At 37.7% G+C, this 20,286-nt stretch overlaps 1 protein-coding gene across 1 annotated transcript in view; it reads right to left on the bottom strand.

The window, feature by feature from the left end:
• Positions 1-20,286, bottom strand: part of LOC129247914 (neural-cadherin-like) — a 110,434-nt gene that overhangs the window by 8,866 nt on the left and 81,282 nt on the right. The window contains exon 9 of the mRNA XM_054887283.1: positions 3,106-3,288. Coding sequence (XP_054743258.1) covers positions 3,106-3,288 — 183 coding nt within the window. The remainder of the gene's footprint in view (positions 1-3,105; positions 3,289-20,286) is intronic.

Raw genomic sequence — 20,286 nt, 5'->3', positions numbered from 1 at the left:
TTTCCAAGTCAACGCGCTTGTGAACTGGCTCAGTCTTTGCTGTGGCTTAGTAGGCGTGAGCTTGCACAGCATTCATTCCACTCAACTGATTTCTGCACTCATTTTAGTAATTTAGTTACGCTGGACTACAGCAGTCCCAACAATTCTATTCCAAGCTTTGTTTTTCTACTTAAGCACCCCTTCCACCACTTTAGTGGCTAGCTGATCCCGTTTAATACGCCTTAATAAACATGCAATTTTAATTATTTCACAAGCATAATTTGTTTTTCTGTTCGCGTGAACGGCAAAGCGTAAAAGGATTTGATAAGATATTCGGGAGAAAAAACAGAACAGAATAGAAAAACCAAACATAAATAGTCCTTTAATTTTAGAAAATTGTGAACGCTGCTCGGTGTATGTTTTGGGTACATAGGCCACTCTGTTTGGCAATCTGCATATCGCTAAGCGCTTAGCCAACTGGTTGGGTACTTGACTGCTTGACTGTGTAGCCTACTGACGCTTATCAACCGCACTCACACTTGACTGCATTGGCACAAGCGCTCATCAGCGTCACTTGTACGGCCATTGTTGCTCATACGCCCCTACGGCTCTAACATACAAATTAGGTGAAGTGAAAAGTTCGAAATATTTTTCGTTAGATGTCCTCTGTGCGCCATATCTCACGATACTTATATTTCAATGAGTCATAATATATCGTGATTTAAAGCTGAAATGCTTGCAAAAAGTGCTCCCACAAAAATTAGTTTTTGGCGGGGCCAGTTGAGTGTTACAAAGCTCCAAAATAAAGGTAAATAAAAAAAAATTCTATACAATCCTTACTCCAACTACCACCAATAGGTGAAGGGGAAGCAACAAAAATTTGAAATGCTTGTGATTTCAGCGATTTCTGGTGATGCGAATATTGAAGATGAGGCATACCCTGGCAGGCTAACCGCCGAAAATATTGATAAAATCATGAAAATAGTCTAGTCAAATCGGCATTTGCGCGATTACCGAGGAATTGCAGATTATTCAGAAGACTGTTTTGCACTATGCGTGAAAGTATAGTTGCTACGAAGAATGTTAATTTAGTAATAAATAAAAAATGCCTTAGCGATTCTTTTTTTTTGTTTGGGATAAAATATGTTTAATTTTTTTTAATTACAATATTATATAAAGATAAATTTTTTCCCGAAATTTTTTAACAATAAATGATTTTTTGCAAAATAATTTTTTTAATATATTTTATCTCAAAATATTTAAGAAAACACAGAAATTTTAAAAAGAGCCGAATATACATATCTCACCTAAAAACTCCTTTAAAAGCTTTGAAAATCAAAACTAAAGAAACATGATTTTTAGTTTTGAGATTTATTCTTTGTGGAAATTTTGTTCAAATGAAATATATTGCTTTCTTTTGCAAAATTAAAAAAAAATTCGGGATAACATACATTTAAATTTTTTTTTAATTATAATAAGAAACTGTTTTCACAAAAATATTTAACAAAAAAAATCAAAATAATTTGTTTTTAACCATATTTTTTACCTTAAAAAAATTAAAGAAAAAAATGAAGTTTTAGAGAAAAAACTTGAAAAAACTAAAAATACCTTCAAAACATAAATTTCAAAATCATAAATTTGTATTTTAATATATTTCTATAAGCTGATGAAAAAAGTAAAAATATGAAAAAAATAATTTAGTAACATATAAAATTGTTTCCCAAGCACCAAAAAAAACTTATAAAGTACAGGGTTGTTAATATTCGACGGACCTATCTGGCAACCCTGTATCTTTTGACAGAGATGTCAGATCGCTTAATGACATCCCGCGTTGGAATCGTCGGTCCAAGCAGATTTTTACCATGGAACAGCACACGCCACGGGAGCGCTCCCAAATTGTTGAAATTTACATTCAACAAAAGATGTCAATTATGAAAACTCAACGTGCGTATAAAAAATTAAATAATGTGAAAAGTGCGCGTTCTAAAAACACCATTAAACGTTTGTACAAAAGGTTTTCGACTGGTGATGCGACCAAGGCGATCGGATGAGAATATTGCTCTTGTACGGGCTAGTATTGAGACGTCGCCAAGGACATCCCAAAATCGCCGTTTTCAGCAGTTGGGCATTGCTCGGACTACTTTACAACAAATTATCCGCATTGATTTGCATTTATTCCCGTATAATATTCAACTGACGCAAAGATTGTTGCCTGCGGACAAGCATCGTCGATTGGAATGGGCCCAAAAAACACCTGGGTCCGTCGAATATGGGCAACTCTGTATATTTTATCGTCAAAAATTTACAAAAAATATCTTTAAATGTTAAAAGAAGTCAAAGGTATTTCACTCCAAAAAATTCTCTACTAAAATTTTCAACATTAATAATTTTATATTTACTATATACGTAATTAGCGCTTACACCCTTGTTATGGGTGTTTGGCCGAGCTCCTCTTACTTCTTGTGGTGTTCGTCTTGATGTTTTTCTACAAATGCAAAGACTTGCAGTTTGAAGACGAACTCCGCACGGCTGATGGTGTTTTATGGAGATGCTTTTTTACAGCAGAAATACGCCTGCCGAGGGGCGACCTGTACTAGAAAATCTTTTTCTATCAATTGGTGTTGCGTGCCCGGGCCTTCGACCCTGTACACTTCCGAGTGATGGTCACGCACCAACCTATTTGGCTATGATGGCCGCTGAATTAGTCACAAACTTATTATATATATTTTTTTTTCAAATCGTTTCCAGGTTACTTGCTTGTATCACTTGAAGAAGTATCGCTTACATGTATCCAATCGCAGGCCGTAGTATTTTATTTTTATTTTTAATGTTCTTTTTCGTTCAATTTTGATTATATTTAATTTAAATATAATTTGTGTACAACTTTACTAGGAACTCTTCCATAATCCCTTAATAATAATAATTCTATAAAATTCCTTCAAAACGAATGCATACAAAATAATATTCAACTCGTGATGTGACTAAAGAAAAAATCATCGTAATAAAGTGAAAAAATTCAGAGAACATTTTGCTTCACCCAATATTATATTTCCACGCTACTGCTTGCATATTTGTTTTTGCTGCTTTTTCTTCATTACATTTAGCTAAAAGTTGTCTTTTGTTTACCTGATTGTTTGGAAATGTGCCATCCTTGTCGATGGCATTCACTTGCGTCACTTTGGTGCCAATGGGTTCACCTTCCAGCACAGTCTCCTGTTCACGTTCGGTAAACAATGGTATCTCATCGTTAACATCCTCGAGCATAATGTAGACGGTCGCCTCGGAAGCCAATTGTTGGGCGCCATTGTTCTGAAATTAAAAATAAAATTAAAAAAAAAAAAACATGAAAAAACGGAATACACTCAAATCAGAAGAATTTTATGAATTTGCAAAAGCGACAGTATTAATAAATATTTGGTATTTGATATGGAATAATAATTCATTGCAACCTGCAACTCGCTATCATTAAAAAATAAAGTTAATTAAAACTTAAAAAATGCGAATATTGGCCAATATGTTTGCTTATGTGTATTTGTGTTTGCGCATGTGCATATGTACATGTATATACATCTCATCAATGAAACAGCTGGCATGACTTTCAGTTGCACAAATGTGTGTGTGTGCAATCTACGTTTGTGTTAATACAAACGTACGAATGCAATTTGCATATTATAAAATTTTGAGCGTGACATGCTTGCTGATGGCGTACAAATTCTGACAGAATTACATTGCATCTTTGGTTGAAATAATTTTAATTAATGTTTTTTCCCATGGTTCAAATTTTAATTTAAATTTTATTGGTTTTTCCATGTGGGAGTCAATACATTTAAGTGGCTGAAAAGGTGTTTTTGAGACAAAATCTTTACTATTTGTTTTTTTTGCCCTTCCAGGATTAGCTGGTCACCGAAAAACTAATCTCAAGTTATTTGTTATAAATTTAGTGCAAAAAATTTTTTTTTATCAAAAATTTAATGTGAACAATAGGTCTTCGTTTCACATTAATAGTATAGGCATCTCTCAGACAACTCTTTTACTTAGTTGGTTTTGCTATTAATGTTTTCGAGTCAGAAAACTGCATATAATGGAGCCATATGTGCATAAAAAGTATACCTGAATTAGAGCAAATGTTCGGTATGCAGCTTAGAAGTCGTCGTTGCGTTGTGCTCTTATGTCGATAAAATAAATAAATCCGCACTTCCAATACTCAAAGTGCGGTATACTATTCTACTACTATCCTATACTATCCTTAAGTAGCGATTACAGCTAAGAGTGAGATTTAGCTTCATCCACAATCATCTTCTACTATGCACGATTCATAGCAATAGGCCTCCAGATCGGCTATGATTTGGTCTAGAGTTTAACTTGGACGTTCTGAGGTCTGGGTCGTTAGGGCACTTGTTGCTAAGAAATATTTTTGAAAGCGACTGTGCTTCTAGCGCACAGTGTGACCTAACCATCGAAGCTTTTGGGATTTTATTGATTTAATGACGTCTTCTCGCTGGCATAAGTTCAGCAATTCGTCGTTGTAGGGTATTCGGTTCGTTCCGTCGTTGCAGTGTGTGGGGCCAAACACTCTTTGGAGTACTTTTCTTTCGAAAACTCTTCACTTGATTTCGTGTTTACCTGCCTTTGTGCAGCACTCTCAGCCGCAAGGCAGCACCGGCAGTATTATTTACTGATAGAGGCGGAGTTAGCAATCACTTGGAAGCAGCTTAGACGTCAAGTGGGTGATCTTGTATTGCGTTGTACCCCGGAAAGAGAGAACAAGCTTTTTCTAACAGCGCACGCACCTCAGCAGACAATAGCAAACCTCCGAATGTATTTCTGCTATGATATACAAAAAACCATCTGTCGTTCGGAGTTTGCTTGAAATTGAAGGTCTCCACATTTGTAAAAACACTCAAAAAATGCGAAAGAGAGACTGGCTAAATACCTAAACAGGGTGTAGTTGTCAATTTAGCGTGACTGCTGTTGTCATTTTCATTAGAACTTCCAGGTGTTTAAAGTGCTGCATACCCTCATAGGTGAGTGCCCAAATTACGATGTTTTTAGAAGTTCGTCTCTCTGCGCTGTGCTAGATCTTCAGGCACTTCATTTACTCTAAGATCTACTACTTTTGCGGAACTTTCAATGTTTCAATGAAGATTTCATGAAAGGTTACCTTATAGATATCTCTGTTTTCTTGCCTCTATTGCGTTATAGTCATCACACACGATTGTTATTCCTAAGCGGCTAAGAAGGTTTCCAAACTTGTCCTCGTTTCTTCTGCCATTGTAGAGGAGGAAACTAAAAGCAGATGTAGAAAGCGAGTCGCCTTGTTTTAGGCCACAGGAAATTTCAAATGACTTCGATATAGTTTGTTGTACAACTACTTTTCCAACAGTGTTAGTCAGAGTTGCAACGACCAATTGAATGGGTTTGGCAACTGAATGAGCTTGTCGCTGCTACTCAAGTCGAAAAGTTGTCTCGGAGATTACTGTCAAAAGCGTGTTTGCAGTTTACGAAAAGGATGTTCACTTCTTTGAGTGATGGAAGTCTTTATTCTGACCTTTACGCGTTCCACTTGCCTGTTTCTATACTGTAGCTGCCTAGTGCGCCTATGGCCTTCTGAATAGTAGTCACGCACCAATCCATTCGGCTACGTTGGCCGGTTGGCAGACTTCAATATCAAATGAAACTAAAAGCGGGAACAGTACAATTTTACTGGGGAACGGCTATTAAAGCTTGACCTCAAAACTCGTCAACTCGCCTCTTAGTAGGCGGAGCACATTTCCTATGACCAATTAACTTTGGATGCTCTGGATATTGAGATTGAAGGATATGATATTGCTGAAAAACTCGCAAGAAAATCAGCATCAACTCTTCTTACAGGTTTAAAGTCCTCCTGTGGTGTGGACGAGGATACAAAAAAAGAGAAAAAAGCTTTTAAAAACTATTTCGAGCCAATCTAGTCGCCTTCAAGCTCTTTAAAGCATTTTTGGGATTCTTCCGAAGGAAACGTTTTAAGGAACGCAAGGATGATCAAAGAATTACGGGTATTCTAATAGAAAAATGTGTGCTGAACAGTCATTTCACTAAATCACCACCTTTTTAGTGTTAAATCTGCAGATTCTCTAAAGCGAAGCCAAATATTTGAGAGAAATTCGGTACTAATACCCATCTTATACTGGAGTACTGGAGGACATGATGAATTTTAGATAGTTGTTAGATATCCCAAACGCAAGTTTCTCTGCCTAAAGGAGGCACAATAGATCTTAAACCTGCAATGATCTATGCCAAGTAAGAAAAATAATATTACTGAAAAAGTATTAAAGTGAATTTTTAACTTATACGTATGTATGTCACTTATACGTATGTATGTCACTTATACGTATGTATGTCACTTATACGTATGTATGTACCCTATGATCAAAAAGTACCGAGAAGGTCTTGTTGGCTGTTTTCTTCGATTACTAAGGCGTAGTGCACCTCGAGACAATCAATAAAGAATATTATTTATCCGTTTTGAAGAGTTTACTGCCATCGCACCGAGCCCAAGTTGTGCTGGATTATTTGACGAAACCGCTGAATTGTTCAAGACTGCCGGCGATGTGCTGATAGGGAGCATGCATCAGCTCATCTGCAAAATATGTATGGCTAGCAGAAAGCATGCCCGACGATTGAAATCTCAGTGTTCTTTGTCGTGTACTGAAGAAGGGTCGATCTGCACCAACTACCGGGGCATCAGTCTTCTAACCATCGCTTACAAGGTCCTGTCTAGCGTCCTATGTGGAAGACTTAAGCCATTTACCAACACACTGATCGGGCCTTATCAGTGCGGCTTCAGAAGTGGTAAGTCCACCATCGACCAGATTTTCACATTACGCCAAATCCTGAAAAAGACCCATGAAAAGCAAGTCGACACCCATCATCTCTTTGTCGACTATGAAGTTGCGTCCGATAGCCCGATAAGGGATTGCCTGTACGCCACGATGTCTGAGTTCGGTATACTAGCGAAGCTCACACGGCTTTGCAGAATGACGTTGAGCAATACAACCAGCTCCGTCAAGGTAGGAAATAACCTCTCCGAGCCATTCAGTACCGTTCGAGGTTTCAGACAAGGCGATCCACTGTCATGCAACCTCTTCAACTTCGTGATGGAAGGGGTGCTCCGAAAAGCAGGTGTGCATCGTAATGGCACTATTTTCTACAAATGTGTCCAGCTCCTTGCGTACGCCGATGACATTGACATTATCGGCCGCTGTAAGCGAGATGTCACGGCTGCGTTTTCTGCTATCGAAAAGGAATCATCACGAGTGGGTCTGGCGGTGAACGAGGGTAAAACGAAGTATATGCTGTCTACAACGCGGAACACACGGCGTGTAGGAACGCACGTCATTGCAGACAACTATACTTTCGAAGTTGTGCTAGAACTTATTTATCTTGGCACCGCCGTTAACAGCAACAGCGATATCAGCCTGGAGATCACACGGAGAATCACTCTTGCTGATAGGTGTTACCATGGGCTAAGTAAGCAATTGAGTGGTCGAGCCATCTCTCGCATGACCAAACTGACACTTTACAAGACGCTCATCATACCCGTGTTGATTTATGGCGCAGAGGCATGGGTAGTGTCACAAAGCGATGCAGCCGCTCTTGGGGTGTTCGAGAGAAAAGTTCTTCGTAAGATCTTCGGTCCTGTGCGCGTTGGCGAAGACTACCGTTCAAGAATGAACCACGAGCTGTATGAGCTCTACGTCGACATTGACGTAGTTCGCCTGCGTTGGCTAGGGCATGTCGTGCGTATGGGTGAAGAAGCTCCAGAAAAGAAGGTGTTCGAGGGCGAAGTCCAAGGGAGCCGACGCAGAGGAAGACCATTGCTCCGGTGGAAATACCAGGTGGAGGAAACCCTATGCTCGCTTGGTGTACAGAATTGGAGAAGGTGCGCGCGGAGCAGAGGCACCTGGAGAGAGCTAGTGAGATCGGCCGTAACTCGGTAACGGGTTGTTATGGCCACCTAAGTAAGTAAGTAAGTATTTGACGAAACACCAAGTAAATACCAATGTGCAAGCACCGTATTCCCCTGATGTGGCCCCGTGCGACTTTTTTTTGTTACCCAAGTTGAAGTTACCATTTCGTGGAAGGAGATTTCAGTCGATAGAGGAGATCAAAGAGAATGCGACGAAGGAGCTGAAGGCCATCCCTTCGTCGATTTAAACGTCGGCACATGTGTTTTATTTAATATTTTGAAGGAGATAAAATAAATTTGCCTGAAATTTAACTCTGTTTTGTTTTATTTAAACATTTCTATGTAAAATCAATGAAGTGTGCTAATCCACTGCCATCTAAGTAATTTCCATTTAATTAGAGACTTTTTTTGACAACTTATTTCGCCACTTAATTAAGCACTTAATGCTTAGTTTAATTAATATGTATTCGATAATAGATTTTTTTTTTTTTTTGCACCATTTTTTGCTTGATAGTCAAAACGGCATGTTTTTATGATACACTGGAACTAATTGAAATGGAAGTACTAAAAAAAGGTCCATGTTTTACAAAATATTTATATACTATACTAAAAGAAATTTATGTACAAGTTTATTGCACACTTTATTGCTTTAAATTTTTCAACCATTAATGTGTTAATCAATTAAGAGGCAAGTGTAATCTATTGAAACAAATCGCAAGAGAATTTTTTTTTTTAGTTTGCGTTTATTTTTTGATGGTATGCGAAAAATGCAATATCAAAAAAGTCAAACAATTACATTTGTGAAAAAAATTTTCTTTTTTACAATGGAAAATTTTCATCAACCTTTAATTGCGTTTAAATGCAGAAATACCCACATACATACATACATATGCATGCCTGGTAAAATGTGCTGCATGCCTATGCGAGGGTAGATATGGGCATACAGTCAGGGACAAAATAAAGTGCACACCACTTATTGATAAGTTTTTATAATTTATTGAAATGGATTCAATTTCAATTATTTTTGCATAAAAACGCAGTTCATGCCACGATATAAAACAAAGTTTCGAACTCAGTATAAAAATTGTAAAAATTCGGCAAATTTTTACCCAAATTTTCAACTTTTCTCAGATTTTTTAGAAAAATTTCAGCTATGCAATTTCATAGATCATTGAATTTTGGTGTGCAAGTTTCAAGTAGCTCAAAAATCACACTGATTTTTGAGAATTTTTTCGGACGCGGTCTTGTGCATTTTCTGCATTTAACGCCTACTCCATATTTTTTTATATGGACGAAAACAGCCAACACCGTCAGTAGAAAAAATTGTTAAAAATCAACGCGGTGATTGAATAATTTGGAACTTGCACTTTATTATTCCAAAACTCAATGGCCACTAAAACTGCGTATCCGAAATGTTTCAAAAATTCTGAGTAAAAGGTTTGAAATTTTGATGAAAATTTAACGAATTTTTACAAATTTTATACTAAGTTCGAGATTTTATTTGATATTTGTTGTTGGTTTGTTAATGTGATAATTCCTTCAGAATCCAGTTTTTTGTTGTAGTATGAGCTATGTTTTTATAAAAAAAAAATAATTGAAATTACAAAATAAATAAATAAATAGTCAACACTTATCAAATCACCAAGGATGAATTCAATTTCTTCGTCCAAGTGTGCCCACTTCTGGGGCAACCATTTGAATCTAACCTAACCGTACACTTTATTTCGAGGCTGACACTATACTCATATAAGTATAAAAGTATGTATGCATAAAAGTGTGGAACAATGGATAAAAGCGCATTTGTTCTTTTTTTGGTTACCCATTGCAATAAATTGCAGCGCTGTAAATAGCAATAAAACGTTTTGTACGCGCGCTTACTCATACAAAGGCGCAATATTTACGTTGGCATAAATATACTAACAAACCATAAACTAATATGGCGCTAAAATATTTAGCACGTATTTTAATAAAAACAAGAAAAAACCTGTAGGGAAAAGCCAAACTAGCTGGAAACTTTCTAGTTCAGATGCTGGTATTTAATAGAAGAAATCAAACTAGTTCGGCATTGACTATAAAAGAACCAGTAGTAGGGCTAACAGGTTTTGGGATTGAGAGAATTGTCAATTGTTTTCACTGCGAGTTTGATGGAAATTGTGTTTAAACTGTATTTTTTTTTTCATTATTGTGTATGTATGCCTAAATTTGAAATGTCAGCAGTCAATCAAGTCGACTCGATATTGACAAGACATATTCCAAACCATTGTTGCCATGTTGAAATGCGTTAATGAACGCAAAAACATCACATAAATGAAAATTAAAACTAACATTTAATATTAAAATTAGTGCCAACCCAACACAAACACGCTGCGAAAGATGAGTTTGCAACACGTTTGCGTTATGATATTTGTATGGGATTTGACACGAATCTTGGCTGTTGTTTGCGCTAACAGCAGCAAATCCAAAAGTAAGTCGCAGTAGATTTTCGAGTTGAACCAAACGCTGTTGCACTGATAGAAGCTCTACTCGTCAGAAGAAAGGTAACGGCTAAATTAGCCAGCACTACTCTAAGTAGACAGGTCGGCAGAGGCACACCTCAAAGTGGAGTCCTATCCCCTCTTCTTTGGCTTTTGGCCTCTCTATTGCCCACCCTGAAGAGATGGCCTTGCCACGTTCGATCGATGCTCTAGCAATTGCGGTTAAAGGCACATATCCTACCATCCTTAAGCATATTTGGCGCTCTAACATGGCCAAGCTGAACGAAGAGTAGAAGACGTGGTATAAAAACTAAACTGATTCTCTGTGCAAAGAAACATAGGATTCCTATAAACTCCCTGCTAGTTTTTAAGAGTTTGGAGTTTACTTTGAGAGAGAAAGTCAAATTCTTTTTACTCGGATTAGATAGGAAACTCACGTCCAAGCTTAATTTGGAGGAAAGAGTTAAGAAGGCCAAAAAAGCAGTCGATATTAACTAGGGGTAACACCTCGTGTTACACATTAGCTCTGTATTTCTGTGGTAGTACCAATTTTAATATATGGAATAGATTTATGATGGACATCTGCTCAAAAGGCGAGTTACGAGAAAGCTTCAAAGAACAGTTTTTTTATGCATCTGAGGTGCTATAAGGACTACCCCAAATAAGGCGGGGAAAGTGCTAATCAATTTTCTGGCACTAAGTCTTTTAGAAAAACACATTGGCCACCGCCTCGGCGCTTAGCCTTAAAAGTATGGCGCTATGGAAAGACCACTGGTTTGGGCACGCCTCTATTTCTCAGACTCTAACTAGACACGAACAAGAAACAGACTATTCTACTCCTAGACTGAGCTTCCACAGACTCTTCAAGACGAGCAAGAAGAGAGTGGAAAACACCAAGGTAATGCAGAAGGGCGAAATTAAATTCCTATACAGGTGGATCCAAGATAGAGAATACGGTTGGCTATGGAGTATTTTCTAAGGAATTAGGGCATGACCTATCCGTTCTACTACCAGACTACTGCAGCGTCAATCCGGAAAAAGTTTTAACTACAAAAGAAATGACTACATATCTAAATACGCATGCCGTTACAAAAACGACTATAAATATATTATCGGCCATTAAATCAATAAATGCGGCTATACTACAATCAAGGGTTGCGCAACAATGCCGGGCAGCCCTAAATGATATTAGTCTCGTATTCAAGGGCAACCTTATTTGAGTTGCAGAGCATAGAGATATTAGAGGAAAAGTGTAAATTCACTGAGCTAGCCAGCTGCTGTAATACAAGTACGATTGCGATACCTATAGCCACGAGCAAACTAATAATCAAAAGCAACATTATCCAAGAGGCCAATAGGTCATAGAGAGATGAAAGCACATGCGTAAGAGCTAGGCTACTATGGCCGTAAATAAATAAGAAAAAGACAAAGGAACTGCTTAATATTTCAAGAGAGGATATCTCAAAGGTCGTGGCTTTTATAACCGATCATTGGCTCTTTGGCAGGAAGTCCTTGAGACTAGGAGTTTTCTCCTGTGAATATTGTACAAATTTTAGAGATGAAGAAGAGGTAGAAGAAAAAGAAGGGGAAGAAACAGCTGAGCACTTCCTTTGCAATTGTCCAGCCTAAGCTAAAATCAGAGCTGCCTTTCTAGGCAGATACTTTTTCATTTAAGTTTCATTAAGAATTTTAAGTTCCGTAGTCTCCCATACCACGTTGACATCTCAGACACTATTTTCTATAAAAGTATCATGCTGATCGCTTACGCTGATGATATCGACATTGTTGGTATTAGTCAACGGGCAGTAAGTGCAACTTTCTCCAATCTTGAAAATGGATCACGTCGAGTGGATCACGCGGTAAACGAGAGCAAGACAAAGTACATTGTGTCAACAACCAAAAATTCTACGCGTATTGGACAGCAGGTTGTGAGTGACAGTCACGAGTTCGGCGTAGTCAAGGTATTTGTCCACCTAGGATTCGGCATTAAGGGGTTATATACCTTGTGGTCCGGTGAAATTAGCGAAAGTTGGGTTTTTTTTAAAGATATGTAGCAATAATTTTATTGTATAAAAGTTTTTATTATTGGATATTACAATGTTTAAAGAAAAAAAAGGCTTTGTTTGTGTAAAAATATTTAAAAATGGCGGAGTTATGGCGTTTTCCCCCAAGACCCTTTTTTTGGAAGAGGCTTGCGGTGGACGCGATTCATGTCCACCAAGTCAACTGAAATCAAAAAATCGAAAAGATTTCATTAGTATAGGGTTATATCTTCTTAGTGAACGATCAATATATTAAATATTTTGATTTTTGTGAAAATAGGAACATGTTTTTAAAAAACTCCACTTCTACAGTCCTAAAATTGACATTAAAAAATTCATATCTGCAAAATAAAAATTTATACATAAAAAGTTGATCGTCCACTAAGAGGCGACATCAATTACGAACAATTTAAAAAAAAAAATTATAAAAATCGGTTGAATACTTTTTTTGCAATCGCGTCCACCGCAAAAGCATTTTTGGAAAAACACGTTTTTGAGATAATCGCGTTTAAAGTTTAAAGCGCCGCATGAGGCCGTACGCTCAGGACGTGACGACGCACAATTTAAAACGCTGTAACTTTCGATCTATTGCTCAGATCTCTATGAAATTTTTGGAAAATGTTCTCAAGGGATTGTACTTCACGATAAAGAAATAAAATTTATTTTGATTTTTTTGAAAAACACAAGGTATATAACCCCTTAGTACCTACCAAAACGTCAGCCAAGAGATCCAGCGCAGAACAACTCTTGCCAACAGCTGGTACTTTGGGCTGGGTAGGCAATTGAAAAGCAGAGCTTCAGCGGCTGCGCTGGTTAAGTCACGTTGAGCGACTGGACAATAAGGCTCTAGCAAAGATGTTGCTCTTTTCGAGTTGCACTGGTGGAACTCGCAAAAACGGTCGTCCACATCTACGTTGGAAAGACCAAGTCGACGACGACCTGACCGCCCTTGATGTTTCTAACTGGCGTCAATGCGCGCAATGCAGAGCCGATTGGCGCAACATTTTGGTAGCAGTTGCCAGCTAAGAAGTCTCCCATACCACTGATGGCCCAAATATCAATAAAATGAATGATAATTCTTAGAGAGAACTGGTATGGTAATTTTTTTCTAATATAATATTGATTTTATTTTATTTAATTTTACAATATTGTTACACTAACTTAGTGAAAGTCGTAAAACATCCGAGGAAAAAATATTTCACGTATGAGTAGCTTAAATACACTTACAGTAAAATGCAATATTTACAATTTTTCACACAAGCTATTTGGCAAGCACTCGAAGCTATTTCATTCCTTACTTATTCGAAGAAAACATTTTTTACCAACCGGAAACATAAAATATAAAATCGAAATTTAGCTAGCATTATTTTTTTTGTTCTTAAAGTGAGTCCCTTAAATTTTAATTCTTCATTAGTTTTTTTAAGAGTTTTTTTTTTAATTTTTAGGATTTACTTATAAAGGGTGGTTAAATTTCAAGGGCTGTTGTTGAATGTAAACCACACCCAAATGTCGAGTTTTTTTCTACATTTGATTTCAGACTAACTCAATTTGAATCATGGAAAGATTCACAACCGCGCAACGCGTTAAAGTTATTCAGTCTTATTATGAAAACGGGCGTTCAAATCAAAATGCATACCGCGCACCCAGTGAAGGAAATCATCTTCAGTGATGAGGCACATTTTCACCTCAGTGGATTCGTCAAAAAGCAGAATTGCCGCGTTTGGGCGAATGGTAATCCAAGATTGATTGCCGAAAAACCAATGCACCCACAAAGAGTGACTGTTTGGTGCGGTTTATGGGCCGGCGGTATGATTGGGCCGTATTTTTTCCAAAATGAGGCCGGTCAGGCAGTTATTCTGAATAGTGTTCGCTATCGTGAGATGATAATGAACTTTTGATGGCCCGAATTGGAAGATATGGATGTGTACGATATGTGGTTTCAACAGGATATTCTAAAATATTGGAGTGAAATAGAATGGGTCTTTGTTTATATTTAACTGGTCTAAAACTGGTGATTTTAGAGATATAGTAGACAAGAACTGGGCTGCTGATTGCTCTCATGACTGGACGCATACTTCACATTTTGTAAGGCCCTGTTAAAAATACGACTTAATAATATGGGAAAAGGAAACAAGAACAGGTTTTCCATACATTTTCATATCGATGCATATGTGTAGATAAGCATGTATGGGTGCATGAATGCATTTACACTGCATTTACAAGCACTGGGGGCCCGTATATGCGTAGTAAAAGTTGGTCACGAGATTTCGGGATTTCCGGGTTTCGGTAATACCGGGATTGTTCGGGATTAAATCGGCGGTATTTTAATTCAATAAACCTTACGTTTGTTGTTATTTTTTAGCTATAAGATTTGCATCATATACTCGTATGTGCTAGAAATTCAAGTTCGTTGATGAAAAAACAAATTTTATTTCCTTGATAGGGTGAAAAAATTATACTTTTAAATAATGAACCACTGTCTTGGAATACCTTTTTTATTGTTAGTTTATTATTTATTAAAAACACTATTTACTGGAATAAATAGAATAGGAGGAAATGAGAGAGCCGATGAGCTCACTAAGGTAGCTATTCGCTTGCCGAGATTGATCACGTCAGACATGTACCCATCACTCTCCTTTCTGAGAACGCAACTAAATGGGGCTAGCTTTGGAAACGCAGTCGATATGTGAACACTCAACCTCGAGCAAAACTGCCCAAACTATGCTAAGGACTCGAAATACCAAAACCGCAAGCTTTATTTTATCACTAACTAGGAGAGACTGCAATATATTATTTGGAGTGCTGCTGAGACACTGTCTTACCCCACATCACGGATCCAAAGTGGAATTAGTCCAGAGCGATGCGTGTAACACATGCAATGAAGCGAATTCTAGGGGTACTTTGAATTGCTTACTATGGTACTGCCCTGCTCTCTGTATGACTCGACAAATGTACCTAGGATTAACTTATTCTTCATATTTGACGGTTATTGCTGACAAAAAGGCTGACCAGCTTGTTAAAACTCGCGAAGACGTGCATTAAGAATTACATAAACTGATATCTTCGACTTTGGGTACATAGCACTGGTAACTCAATAGAGGTCTCAGTGAGATCTTTCTACAGACCAGCCAGCACTACGTAACCTAAGTAAGTAAAATTGATTTAAGTTTAAAATATATCACAATTTATTCAGTTCAAAGCAACACAAATAAAAAATTCGCAAATCAGTACCAGGCTCACAGATTAATAAATCCTGCAAGTCCCATGATACTTAAGCGTAGGTTTGGGATCAAGAGCGTTCGAAACGCAAAGGCTTCCTTTCTGCTTCTTTACTTCTCTTCCGCCTAAAATACTAATACTGATGCTAATAAAAAAAAACCTAAATTAAAAAAAAGGTGATAAATTCTGGCGAGATTCTGGTCAACTATTTCCGGTATTTTCAAAATAGCAGTATTCCATTATTAGGGCATCCCGGGATTTACATACCTAGCTATATACATATGTATGTACTATAATATCTGTATATTCACACGTATCAGTCATAAGCTTTTTAAACGTTGCTGCGGTCACTTCCGCCACTCGTGCTGAGCGCTGTCTGCTATTCTGCTGTTGCATGCGAATTTTCAAAGCAATGCAGACCTAAAAATAAATCAATCATGACAATTAGAAAAAATGCACAGAATGTGCTTTCTGCATTTGGCATTCATTCACTTCGTCAAATATGAAATATTTTCAACTGGAATATTTCAGAATTGTATTAGCGAATTGTAAACTGTGCCCAGCCATGGTATTAGTGATATTTACTTATATGTATGAGTGTATGCATGTGTGTGATTTTGAAATTCATCAGAAAATATTTGCTCTCTAACTGCGTGTTAGCACAACCACTAAAAAGGTAAAAATTAAATAAAGGCGGGAAAAATGCTGAAAATTCTGCTATGGCAAAAACGATTAAAAATATAAAATAATATCGTATCTCTGGTATATCTTTGCTAAAATTTACTCTACGACCGTATTATTGAAAAAAATTTTAATTTTTGTTTTTAAATTCAATAAACTACTTGAAAATTTAAGTAAAATTTTTATATTTTTTTGCAAATTCAATAAATATTCGAACTAACAAAGCTTTAATGAAAAAATGTACTTTTAACATCGTAACTTATGAAGAAATCGACAAGTCTGTTCCCTTTGCTTTTTAGCGGTGGAGCAACCGTAATTTACTTAAACTTGACTTGAGCAGCTCATGTGCATTCCAAAAAGCGATCAGAACGTGTAGTGCGTTGTGGTTATGGGTACGATTAAAAATTATTACATGGATGCTACCAACTTTTTTAAATATATTTGTCCTTTCATTTAATGTGCACCTCATTAGTGTCTGCAGTGAGACTCTCAATACCGGAAGAAAATAATAAAGGGGTATAGTTAGATACTTTCTCTTCTAACTATTACAAAGTGCACTGATTACGTACTTACATACATTCTGTCTAAAAAATATCTGGAATTCTTCACTTAAAAATGCGCGTTACACGTACATATGTTTAAATTTTTTTTCCTGGAATGTCGGTATGACTGTCCTCTAAAGTGGCGCAAAGAGTTAGCCTGATCTGTCAATTAGCTTTTTTTTGGCATTTAATTATATCAGCCAACCGCAGGGGTGCTCTGCGATTTTCACTATGGATAAAAATATCGAACAAAGAATTTGTCTTAAATTTTGTGTGTTTGAACGGAATTTCGTGTGCCGAATAGTTAAAGATATGGCAGAAAGACTATGGCGAGTTATGCTAGTGCTTTATGAAAAACATGGGCCTACAAGTGATATAAGGCTTTTTCAGAGGGCCGAGAAGTCATGGAAGATTTACCCCGATTTGGTCGCCCATAAACGTCCTCAACGGATGAAAACGTCGACAAAATCAAGGAAATCGAGGAAATGGTGCTAGAAAACAATCACTTAAGTTTGATGGAGGTAGTTCGTGGCTTACCGTGTCTCACGAATCAATTCACAACAATTTACACCATCAGTTGGGCATTAGACGCGTGGCTGCTCGACTCGTTCCGAGAGAGTTGAATGTCTTTCATTAACTTCATCGGAAGAAAGTGGCTGAAGACATGCTTGAGCAAGTGAATTCGCACCCAACGTTTATCCAGCGAATCATAACAGATGATGAGACCTGGGTATGTGAGTTTGACATGCACACCAGTCAACAGGCTGCTGAATGGCGCATCCACATGAGCAGAAACCCAAAAAACCACGTCAAAGTCGGTCAAAAGTGAAAGTACCGCCACTCGTTTTCTTTGCTTATCATGGTGTTGTGCACTCGGAATTCGTTCCGAAAGGTTCAACGGTAAATAAAGAATATTATTTGGAAGTTATGCGACGTTTGCGAGAGCATGTGTGTAGGAAACGAGCCAATTTTGTGAAAGTAAACTCATAGATCTTGCGTTTTATTGAACAATTCCCGGTACTTTTTTCACAAAATATACTTGTGGATTCCTCTTCCGTCGAGATCTGACTAAAACAAACAATTTCATGTGATTGCCATGAAACCTCACATACACACCAATGAATACCAAATGGTCAGAGTAAGAGCATTTTTACATCTGTCTTACCTATTATTAAAGCATTTTCCAGACACAAGTGTTGGCTGCCACTTTTAGAAGTACTTATATATTATTTAGTAGATCACGATAAGCGCGTAGCGCCTGAAAAGTCGGGCTACTAATTTGGCTATACCGCCTTTCACACCCAAATTGAGACTAATAGAGAAAAGCAGAACTCTGTTGAAAACTATTTGGCCTATCGCTGGACTAATTTTGGTCCGGACCACTTTGGTGGTAGGTATACTCAAGAATGTATCGATTTTTTTTCTATTTTTACCTTTAAATGTATGGGAACGCTATAATGCAGGAAACTTGCCTCACCGCAAGCAAATCTGTCAAACAACTTGTATTAAGGCAAAACGTCGCCTTTAAATCGTCGCAAGGTATGATCGGATGCAATGCATTAGGCTGGGGAATAAGTTCGTAGCGTTTTTACCGAAGAGTTTTACTTAAACAAAAAACAATAATTATATCAATAAGTTAATGAATTATATATTCGCCGTTGCTATTTACAAGCTCTTTCCACTTCTCGACCAGTTAGTTGATGCCATTCCGCCTGGTCTTATGTCAAAGAAGTTGTTGAGCCAGTTTTTAGGCAAGTCTTTGTTACCGAAGATAACAAATATGGTTTATTAAGGAGTGCAAAAAAGATGGTAATCGATCTGTTGGTACAAGGTCCGGAGAATATAGCGGATGCTGAAAGACCTCCCATTCCAGCTCGTGGAGTGCGGCTTTGAGACTTGTGCAACATGGGGCCTGGCATTGTCGTAAAGAAGTTTGACCAAATCGACCAGGTTTTTTCAGTCGATTAGCCTCATTCACGCGGTGCAGCTTGGCAATTTAGAGCTCCTTGTTGACCGTGACATTCTCTTCGAGCATTTCCCAGAACAACATGCCCTCCCAGTCCCACCAAACACCATGGTCTTCTTTGGTTGAAGATCCAGCTTGACTCTCGGCTTTGGCGTATCTCCTGGAGTCACCTACTACTTTCTTTGCTGTAAATTGATATATAGGCACCATTTCTCAACTCCCGTAACGATTGCTGTGAAGCAATTTAAAGTCGACTTTCTTTGTTTTTTTTCGCTGAGCTCGTGAGGCACCCAGTTCGTTAAATCCCATTGATTGAATGTGATTGAGAAACGTTTTATGATTGGAGTTCATTTTTTCCGTCAATTCATGACTGGTTTGGCCACATATCACCATTCAAAAGTCATTGTAGACGTTCTTCATCGAATTCAGAAGACATTCCACTGCGGACGTGTCATCAACATCTAAGTCGCCTTTTTTGAACTTTCTCGACCATTTCCGTGCTGTAGACTCGTCCATGACACCTTTTATGTACACGTCGCAAGTGTCCAGTGCCGCTTCGACAGCTTTTTGACCTCGATGAAAAACAAACAAGAGAAGGTGACGAAAATGTAGATTTTTGCCTCCTGAGTATTTCATTTCTAATGCATTCTTTGTAGAGTAGAAAGAGTTCTATCGAATTAATACTTACTCTTTGCCAAACAGCAAGCAATTCGTGGTAAAATAAAAGGAAATATGAAAATGCTATGAAATTATTGCCCAATCCAATGTATATCTACATACATACATACATACATACTAGGGCGGGTCGATTTAAGAATCGCTCATTGCTCTGTGAAAATCGTATTCTAGGGATCAAAATAAGAAACTTTGCCGAAGGAACCATACCTCTAAAACGAATTCTCATGTCCCCCAATTTGGGTCGAACTTTTAGTGTCTTTTGTGGGGAGGCAAAAAAACCGCCCATTGCTCTGTGACTGAATTTTTCTTCCCCAGTTTCGCAATCTGCTAAACATCAACGACTTTTGGTTCCAATAAGCGGCACAACTTGCCATACAGTCTGTGTCAAAAAAAGGATATGTGATTATTCATGAAGTATAAAAGATATCTATTTGCATTTTTTATCATGAAAGTATGTACAAAATTACGAGTATGCACAAAACATCGCTGTCGAGTATAGGCTTGCATCCAGCTTTTCTGCGCAGCTCGTCGACAAACAGGACTAGAGTTTGCGAACTTGACGCACGAGTTGCTTCAAATCATGGACTGGCCTTCCGGCAAGATACGTTTTCATAGTTTCGTTCACGTTTCCCCACACATTTTCAATGGGGTTGGCGTCTGGGGACTGGGAAGGCCAGTCCAATACTATGACGCCATTTTTTTTTTTTTGTTGCTTCTCAATGTGCTTTTCTGAGAGCAGTGGTTTTTATGATGTGGG

Source organism: Anastrepha obliqua, chromosome 5 (genome assembly GCF_027943255.1).
Source record: "Anastrepha obliqua isolate idAnaObli1 chromosome 5, idAnaObli1_1.0, whole genome shotgun sequence".
NCBI lineage: Eukaryota > Metazoa > Arthropoda > Insecta > Diptera > Tephritidae > Anastrepha > Anastrepha obliqua.
The sequence above is the reverse complement of the archived record's forward strand: the minus strand, read 5'-3'. Positions and strand labels throughout refer to the sequence as shown.